Source organism: Eulemur rufifrons, chromosome 21 (assembly GCF_041146395.1).
Source record: "Eulemur rufifrons isolate Redbay chromosome 21, OSU_ERuf_1, whole genome shotgun sequence".
In the NCBI taxonomy this organism is placed as follows: Eukaryota; Metazoa; Chordata; class Mammalia; order Primates; family Lemuridae; genus Eulemur; species Eulemur rufifrons.
Window position 1 is genome coordinate 17743132 of NC_091003.1, and position 10031 is coordinate 17753162.

Sequence of the window (10031 nt, forward strand, 5' to 3'; positions counted from 1 at the left end):
CCCTACAGGTAATTTTTCATCCCTCAGTTAAAAATAGCTATGAAATAATGATCCAGGTACTAGTTTTAGTACTACAACCTCTAATTTGGGTAGTAATTCATCTAATTACTTTAAGTCCCAAACACTGCATCACAGGGAGCTCTTGTTTAAGGAAACTAGAAATTCTACAGAACATGGGTTTTGTTTTCAGTGGAAGATGTTAACACTTGATTAAACACTCCGAGAAATGCTAGTTTTGTTTCAGGTAACAACTACAAAAAATCTTGTTATCAGCACTAGAGTTTGAAATGGCATATGAGTAATAAAGATACACTACAAATCATACTTACTCAGCCAACACAGGTTATGTTATTTAACATTTTTCAGTAAATCATCTTAAACTAAAGTTTAATACTCCCCCAAACAAACCTTCGTTCTTCTCACAAGCAAAAGGGCCCTTTCTGCCTGCTCAGCAATACTGGAGGTACACCTTAGAGTCCCCCCGCCTCCCCTTTCAGTACTTCCCTAACCAGGTGTCAGACAGACCTGCCCTCACAGGTATGCCGCAGACCAACAGTCTCTCCTTAGCTCCTGCCTCTGCCACGTCAGGCAGGATTCATACCTTTCCTTTGGGACTTGGGTTTGTTTGAGCGTAACCAAAATCCCAAGTGCGCAGCTCTTGAGTTCCTTTCCTGTCAGAGGTGTTACAACTATTCCTGGTTCTGGGCTCTTGGTCAATGGGTACAGTTAAACCATCCAATAAAAAGTTTGGTCTAGATGTCAGCACTTACATCCAAAGAAAAATCCAAATCTCAATAAGCATGTAAGAGTTTCAGGCCAGGTGCAGTGGCTCACATCTGTAACTCTAGTACTTTTGGAGGCCGAGACAGGAGGATCACTTAAGGCCAGCAGTTTGAGACCAGCCTGAGCAACACAGCAAGACCCTATCTCTATAAAAAATTAGCCAGCACACACTTGTAGTCTCAGCTACTTGGGGCAGTAGGATTGCTTGTGCCCAGGAGTTTAAGGCTGCAGTGAGCTATGATGATGCCACTGCATTCTAGCCCAGGCAAAAACGTGAAACACTGACTCAGGAAGAAAAAAAAAAAAAAAGAAGAAGAAGAAGAAAAAAATAGTTTCAGTATTTAAAACAAATCAAGATTGTTCATTTAAGATTTAGGGCTTTCGGCCAGGCGTGGCGGCTCAGGCCTGTAATCCTAGCACTCTGGGAGGCTGAGGTGGGTGGCTCGTTTCAGCTCAGGAGTTTGAGACCAGCCTGAGCAAGAGCAAGACCCCGTCTCTACTAAAAGAATAGAAATTAGCTGGATATCTAAAAATATATAGAAAAAATTAGCCGGGCATGATGGCGCATGCCTGTAGTCCCAGCTACTCGGGAGGCTGAGGCAGTAGGATCGCTTAAGCCTAGGAGTTTGAGGTTGCTGTGAGCTAGACCGATGCCACGGCACTCTAGCCCGGGCAACAGAGTGAGACTGTCTCAAAAGAAAAAAAAAAAAAAAAAAAAAGGTTTAGGGCTTTAAACTTTAGTTGGAACAAATTTTATCCTCCTCACTCAACATACAACAAGCCAAAGACAATCAGCTTCCTTTTGTACAATCCTAAAGTGTCACCTTTTGTAGCACAAAATATACTACTGTCTTCTCCATCCCAAACATTTAAAGGGAAATCTAAAATTAATTATACACCACAGTAATTTCCTTGTCAAAACTATTCTGTTAAAATGTATATGTAAGTATAATTTCACAAAATGGGGAGCCCCAAGCAATGAAAGTGTTTCTGATTTGGCATGTTCACCTGAACTGCTTATTTAAGTTTTTTTTGCAGAGTCCTAAGGTCAACCATATAAAGCACCCATTTATTTAAAATTTAACTAGAATCTAATTCCATCTACCCTATTACTCTCACAGAGATTCCCCCTCCAAATGACTGTAAGATTTACAAGAAGAGCAATTAAAAAATACCAAAAAACGTAAACTAATCAGGGCAATAGCTCCTGTCATAAAACTATGCAGCAACAGTTAAGGCCTTGTCATGCCAAAGATTATAGTAACAGACACTGGGTTAATAAATAATCTTTTAATTAATCTGTAGTACCCACCCAAGCAGCCAAGCAAAAAGAGGGAAAAACAACAACAACAACAACAACAACAACAAAAAAAAACAGAGCAAAATGATTTAATGACAACAAAAAAAGACCAATGCAAAAAAAGAAAACAAATCTACCATGTGCTGACAACTTTAAGGAAAAGGGTGGTAAAGAAAATCACACAAACTGACCAAAATTTTGTTCAACTTCAGCAGTAAAAATTAAAGTTTAAAAATTCTATTTGAATTAAGATTTATATGGCCCCTTTCTTTAGAAGGTTAATTTTTAAAAAATCCCAGAAGAGAACAGTGTATTTTTATCTATTCCCTCCAACAATCATCCAGTGACTTTTATGTGTTAAGGCAGCATGGGATAAGGAAAAAAGAAGTGTGCTCGAACCCACTAACCACATATCAGGCTCCTACCTAGTTTTGTTCAGTCATTTCTCACATCAGGTTAAATTTTGGTTTTTATACCCCAAAAGTTGTTGGGGGGATTAATGGAGATATGAAGGGTGCCCCATAAGCTATGAAGTCTACGCAAACATTCTTTATTATTACGAAGTGCAATCTCTGGCTCTTCGAAGCTACTGGTCTCTGCATTAGAGTGTCCTACGCTTTTTGGGTCCACAGTCATGATGGGATTTAATCAGTGACAACGCAAGTACATGACTCCAGAGGACCACTACTTTGCCTATAAATCACTTTATCTCATTTCTGTAAAATGATTCCAAAGACTAGGTATAAGCTGTATTATTTATTTTCAAATCATACTTTTTATAAAAATGTAAAATTCATCTCACAATTTAAAAATTCTGTGCTAAAAATCCAAACCGCACAATTTTAGTTTCAGCTCTTTCTTTCTATAGTTGCAATTACCACCACCGGAAAGTTCTGATAAACATTTCCCATCCTATTCAAGATACACCTTAGACAGGTTAGCAAGTACTCCCCACCAAATTCAGGACATCGGTACTCAATGAGCTAAATCAGACAGGTACTCCCCCGCCCCACTAGATCATAATTTGGAAAACTGCATAGTTTGAAAGTGTTTTGGCATCTTTAAGATATTCTTGTATCAAAATATTCTTTTGTAATAGTAATTACAAAATAAAAGGGGGAGGGAAAGTAAAGCTCCTGAAACATTTCATAGCACCAAACACAAAAATCACCATAGATTTTGCACATAACTCCACTCAACCTCAGTATCAAGATACAATTTATTCTAATGCTTAGAATAGTTTTTGGCTTCCCAGAAAGCTGCTTTTTAAATATATATGTATTCAAGGCATACTATGGATTAAAATTATTCATAACACTTAAAACAAAATAAAATGTGTCTGGACTAGAAACCAACAGACAAACATGATACATGCAGGGTGGCAGTTCTTTCCTCTAAATAAATCTAATCATGCAGTCTATCCTTCAGGGAACAGAGGAAAATCAGCTGGTGAGAAATCATCTGAAATACCTTTGGGAAGGTAAATAACTATTATTAAAGCTTGACACAAATAATGTTAAATAATAAAACCTTTCCCAAAATCATATAAAGAATCAGACATGGAGCTGCGAATGGCACCTGAAGCAGTTTTTCATTAGCACCTTGCTGTGTGTGATGTTAGAAAGTTTGGGGGTTAAACAAATGAAAACACCTAAAGGGTTAACATTACAGGGTTAGACAAGATGGAAAGCATTTCCCATGCAAGAATGAGCAGGATAGTCAAACCTGTACTGGTCCCTTCTACTGTGGAAAGCACAAAACAAAAAGTAGAGGGTATACTATCAGATGAAGCAAACATGTGAAAACCAGTTTGATTTTTAAGCAGCTCAGTTTAAGGAGGCTCATTCTTACTCAGTATTAGCATTAGCACAATCTTTTACAAAGTCTCCATTTTGCTGTGAGATTATTCAATACACTGTACGGAACAGTTAAAAGGAAAGTTCTTTTTCTCTCTTGGAATTTATCCCACCCACATTCTGTTAGAGAGCTCTCAATACAAAGAAAGGAAAAAACGAAAAAATACCTCCTCCTATGAATTAAAGATCCCCAGGTGCCAAGGTATGGACCCGAATGTACATCCAAGAGCACGAGTAACAAGCCTCTAAGCAAATGCTCTAGCCAACATGACCCAGAAATCTCTGCAAGGCAGGCCTTACCAGTGGGAGGCTGTCCATAAGAAGTCGCATAGGCGGTCTGCCCGTAAGTCGCAGTGGTCTGAGCTTGGGTATAGCTGACATCAGTGGGCTGTCCATAGGTTCCATAGCTTTGTTGCCCATATGCCTGCTCCAAAGAAAATGAATACAAGAACCTCATATAAGAACCGTGTATTTTAGAAATAAAATGGACTGACTGACTTCTAGTTTCTAAATTGGAGAACCGAAGTCAAAAATACTGCTTTCCAGTAAGAAGATTTTAAAAAACAAATGATCACAGTATTATGAATGCTTGCTATCCCTTATCTAATTCACTCATACTCTGGTGAAGTTAACTACAAAAAAGTTCCAGAGATAATTAGGCAAAACCTCAGTTAACTATACAGGAGATGAACAAGACACTCCCAAGGGAAGCGTAATATAGGCACAGGTGTATATAACTGCTAGCACTTAGCGTAGCACAGTTTTTAGTAATTGGAAACAAATGTTAGGAAGACAAAATGAACAAAGAGAAAGAAATGAAGGTGGGGCTAAAAAATCTGTCAGACAAATCTGAAAACCAAATTTTCAGCACGACACAAAAACTTTAAAACTATTATGCTACTTTGAAGAAAATAAACCAGAACACTGAATATCCTCTTATGGTTAGCACATCCAGAGTATTGTCTTTTGAATTTGGACGTCAATGATAATTAAAATCAGGCAAGGAATAAGCTGTTCTTTCAGATGTTAGCATGATCATATTCTAGATCTGAGTGACCAGTTATGTAAGATCTGCCTGTCCTAGAATATGCTTCCATTGCAGTTATTAGCATCCATTTTATAGCATGGATAATTTCAGAATTTGAGGTGATCCTGAGAATACCAGGAGGCTAACTTCTATAATCTGCTGGCCCAGGCTTTTAAAAACAGACTAGTGTAATGGAAAGAGTTCAGGAGCTCCTCAGCTAGGCAGCCATAGTTTTGGGGGCTAACCCCTTCACTTACTGTGCAATCAATGGCAAGCTACGTAATACCTATGCACTGTAATTTTCTCATCTGCATAATGATCTTATCATTTTCTTCTTTTGCAGAATTGCTGTGGTGATTAACTTAAATAAACAGAACATGCAGAAGGACTAAGCATGGAACAAGGCAACTAACTTTAGACATGACGGATACTAGAAAGTTATAGAGAGCTAATTGCCAGCTGGAAACAAATGTTAGGAAAACAAAATGAACAAAGAGAAAAAAATGAAGATGGGGCTAAATCTGTCAATTCTGAAAAACCAGATTTTCTGCATAACACAGACTTCAGACCACTGCAGAATGAAGTCCTTTGCAGAATGACATCCCACTGTGACAGCTCAAGATACCTGTTTTTTTTCTATGATTACAAGTACATTACTATTTCATTTTTCTATTACCTAATATTCGAAAAAGATCTGTGCTAGTTATTGTTTTAACAGCTGATAGAAGCATTTTACTTGGAGATGCAGCTACATATAATTATCTTAAAGATTACCTGGGTGGTCTGTGCATATCCTTGAGTGGGCTGGGCGGTGTAAGCGCTGTAGCTGCAAAAGAATTAAATATGAGAACTGAACACTGAATGTTCAAATACTATCAGTATGTTCTCTACAAGTACAGGAGGCTCCACACTCTACACACATTATCACAGACAGAATACTGTGTAAGAGACTCACTTACCCCTGCTGGGCTGCAGCTTGGCTGTAGGTACTGTAATCTAGAGAAAAACAAGCAGAGAAAACAGCGTGAAGTTAACAGAAGGAAATGGGAAAGAGAGGGAAGGAATTCAGGTGGCAGGAAGAACTCTGTAAACTGTTCAGAGGAGACCTAAAGGCCAACACAGGACCAAATGAGTCCCTCTCATCTCTCAACACCAAACCAAAAAATAAAATGTAAGCCAGTTAAATTCAGAAAGTTTGAATAAGGGGCTAGCTAATGAGGTCAGCTGATGTGGCAGAGATACTTTGCATGTTCCCACAACCACAACCCCCCCCCCAACCACAGGCTGTCATTTCAAATACGTGATCACCACATCATCTCAGGCTGAGAATAGGACCCATTAAAAGGATCACAAGTTTTTACCTTCACATAAAAGACATGCAGCAGTATTACAATGTTTATTCTCAGACTGATTACGTTAGCAGTCACCTCTCTTCAAAAACTAGTTTTTCTAACACTACCCTCACTTTTTACCAAGTTAGATCCACCATAATTCCCTAGTACAATGACAGTGAAATGGAATGGCAGAAAACAAGAGGACAGCCATCACAATCCAGTGTTTTAAAGTGTTTGCTGTGTCAGAGCTACACCTGCACGGTAATTCAAATGCTAAATATATTATAAATCCTGGCAAGGCAGAGTTAAGACACAATCCCAAAAATTGGCAGAGGAGAAAGCATTTACTCTTTCTGGGAATAATTTGGTTTCAGGTAATACCATCTTACTTCTTAAAACTCAAAGTGACTTTAACTTTTTTTAAAAAAACCACAAATTTTCTTCCCTCTCCAAGTAAACCTTCCTATAATTTTCCATGAAATTTACAACATGTATCAAAAGGAACTAAAAAACTCTGGTCCACTAAGATGTCTACAAGCAGTGGAAACAAACAGAAAATAAAACAGTTAAGACAGTTAAGAAGTTTTAACAGCACTACCGAATTAAAGTTACATAAGCTTCGTTTTTAAAAGCAGTTAAAGTAATTGTTTTTAAAAATTCTGCTCAATTCTTTTCTCTCCACAAGAATACATATCTTGTTCTGTGTTTGAAGACAGTATTGCCTTCAGGATGGAACAAACGGGTCCTTTCTTTTCCAATCAGAAAGTAGTCCTTCATCCAAAAGCAACAGTTGACATCTCAGCTCTTCATGGAGGGGTTCTACCCCACTCCATGCAATCCAAAGCTAGCCTCACAATCCCTTGGCCTGAGAGTACTTTGCTGAATCCACCTCTTCATGTTAGTTTATTTTTCTGTCTCTACACTTCAGTGGACTTTCCTTCCTCTGTACGTATACTCTTAACTCAGAACCCTGCATCATCAACATTACCAAACCAGCTGCCCAAATGCTATCTACAATGAACAGATTCTTCTGTTCAAGACAATCTTAAAGCATTTTCAGTAGTACAAGTGGCATACACAAATTAAATGCAAATAATTTCTTCCACGTGGCATCCACAAAATAAACACACCAATGTAGCATATGAAACCAAGTATTTCAACCTACATTTTGCTGAGGTCTTTGCATGAGAAATGATCCTGAATCACTGACATGTAAGTTAAATGTTTGCAAGAAGACTTTTACACAAGAGCAGTTATGTAAAACATAAAATTGGCAAAGCTGATATAGAACAACTGATGACCTCCCATCAGTGTGAAACCAGAGGATTTGCCCCTCCACTGGTGGGCTAACGGAGGTAGCAAACTTGTTTCATGAATCTTCTCAGAGCACACAAACATTATATGGCCTCAAACATGCTACCTTTACACACTGGTCAGACTATTTAAAACAGTGTGTTTTTAATCCCCAAATGCGCAGTCGAAAATTTCACTAAAAATATAGCACAGGTTGAGGAGAAAGAAGAGCCTGGGGGACCTCTACAGTGCTGGCAATGTTCTATTTCTCGGTCTGAATAGTTACTTGGGAGTTTGCATTGCGATTCTTTGTTAAACTGGACATAGGCTTCAGATGCATGGGGGGAACATCTACTATTATTCAAGGTAGGAGCTTAGATACTTTATCCAAGCTGCAGAGACTTAGGGCTTCAGACTACAGGAGTTAGCATGGGGCAACTTTATGGAAGGGCAAAATGTTTTGCTGTGATGTAAGGTCAGAAGGACTCAAAAAGCTTTTAAAAGGTCTAGGTTAACTCCTACATTTTGCGGGAATGGAAACTAAGGTCCTGATAAGTTATGTTAGTCCCCAAAGATGCCCCTGCCAGCCCTCATAAATACCGTGTCTACATCAACCACAATTGCAATTCTGTAGTCCATGGTGTTTACTGGTAAACAAGGTTTGAACACAGTCGACTGAAAAAAGGCATGACCAGCCACGCAAAAATTTCAACGTCCATGTTTTGCCTTCTCAGGCTTTAGCAGGGGGGAGGAGGGTGGGAAGGGTACCCTGGCCCGAACAGCCAACATTTATCTGTTTACTGACCACACAGTAGAGGGGAGCTTTTAAATTGTCCTAAGCCTCTTGATTCTGGACTCTTTCCAAATCAAAACTCTGAAGGATCCAGATCGTTTGCTGTCTTCCCTCTCATCTTCTCCCACCATCTCTAAGGCCTGGAGTCAGGAGCCTAAGAATACCCACCCCTCCAGGCAAAAATGCTCCACCCTAACAACCGCGGGTTAGTGTACTAACGGGCTGCAGGTGATGGCTACGCTACGCTCTTCGACACTCCTTGCAGCAAGGACCCCCCATCCACCACACAGGCGAATAAACGTGCGAAACCACTGCTTAAGCATAATTCAAATGCCGGCTCGGCCTTTTGTTCCTCCTAGGTCAAAGAGACTAGATATTTCTTTCTGGTAGGATTTCTGGTCTCTCGAACTAGGCTGACCTTATTATACAACGGATGTCCCTCGGCGTCTGCTGAAAAAGGGCCCTGGGAAGCCACTTAATTGCTTTTTAGGGAGGGAAGAAGGTGGGGTTAACAACGATAAAAACGGAGAAGCCCAGGGAAGCAGTAAATTAGGGGGGTCCTCAAGGGAGGAGCACGTTCGGTCTAAAAAACAGTCCAGCTTGGAGCTGGAAGCCGCCGAGGGGACATCTCGGCAGCGCCGGACGCCCCAGCCGACCAGGCCGTAAGGATGACGGGGCTCCAGCTCATAGGCCGGCGCCCCTCGGCTCACAAGTCCGCGATGTCCTTTTTGTTTATTTGCTTTTTCCTCCGGGTTTCTCCGTGAGAGAAAGTCGCCCCCGGGATAGGGCCACCTCCCTGAAAACGGGGAGGGGAGCGCCACAGTGACAGCAGGCCCGCGGCTTCTCGAGCCGCCATCTGGGCTCCCCCGCGGGTTTCGGGGTGACGGGCTCAAAGCCCGGCCGAATCCCTCCCCCCGTCCTCACGCGGGGCCTCGGAGGCCGCAGGCCCCGCCCACGTGGCGGGCAGCCCGGAGCGCGGGGCCCGACGACCGCCACACAATGGAGGCCAAAGCAGGCCCCGCGCGCCCCCGCCGCCGCGAGCCCCCCGCGCGCCGGAAGGTTCCAGAACCGGCCCGCCCGGTGGGGGGAGGGGAGGGGAACGCGGGCCCTCGAGCTCGTCGAGCCGCGGCGGGTACCTCCAACCCCTCTCGGCGACTCCACTCAGTCGCCCTGACCATCCCCAGAGACAAGCGGCCCCTAGTTTGGGCGTCCAAGCTGTCGCCAGCGCGACCGCACTTCCACCACACTCACCCGTGGACGCCATTTTCTCTCCTTCCTCCTCGTTCTCTCAACGTCCGTCTCCCTCTCGCTTTCCCTCTAGGCGCCGCACTGCGCAGGCGCGAAACCCGCAACCTCGGGCGCTACCATCGGGCCAGGCCACGGGGGTGGAATAAAGAAGGATGAACCACTGCTTTCTCGTTCTTCACGTCCGCAGCTCTTGTCCCAGTCCTCGCAAAAGATCGCCAGACGTGACGCGAGGGTCAAAACAGCGCCTAAGGGGCCAGAGCGCCGGGGCCTGGGTCTCGGTATCAAACTGCAGCCGTTCTCTGCACGAGGCCAGGTGGTTGGGAATGGTTACGTCTGCGGGCTCCAGGGACCGTCTCTGAAGAGTCTGCCCTGGAGAGAAACGGAGACCGGCGGGAGG

At 42.3% G+C, this 10031-nt stretch overlaps 1 protein-coding gene across 4 annotated transcripts in view; it reads right to left on the reverse strand.

Annotated features, from left to right (window-relative positions):
- The window catches only part of EWSR1 (EWS RNA binding protein 1), a 28337-nt gene that overhangs the window by 17952 nt on the left and 354 nt on the right, over positions 1 to 10031 (reverse strand). For 2 of the 4 annotated variants that reach the window (XM_069497303.1, XM_069497302.1), the window contains exons 2-5: positions 9638 to 10003; positions 5926 to 5962; positions 5741 to 5792; positions 4240 to 4363 (exon numbers count right to left, since the gene is read on the reverse strand). In XM_069497303.1, coding sequence (XP_069353404.1) covers positions 4240 to 4363; positions 5741 to 5792; positions 5926 to 5962; positions 9638 to 9650 — 226 coding nt within the window. In that variant the 5' untranslated portion in view covers positions 9651 to 10003. Of the gene's footprint in view, positions 1 to 3808; positions 3827 to 4239; positions 4367 to 5740; positions 5793 to 5925; positions 5963 to 9637; positions 10004 to 10031 lie in introns of all 4 variants that reach the window. The other 2 variants (XM_069497300.1, XM_069497301.1) reach the window with 2 other exon arrangements.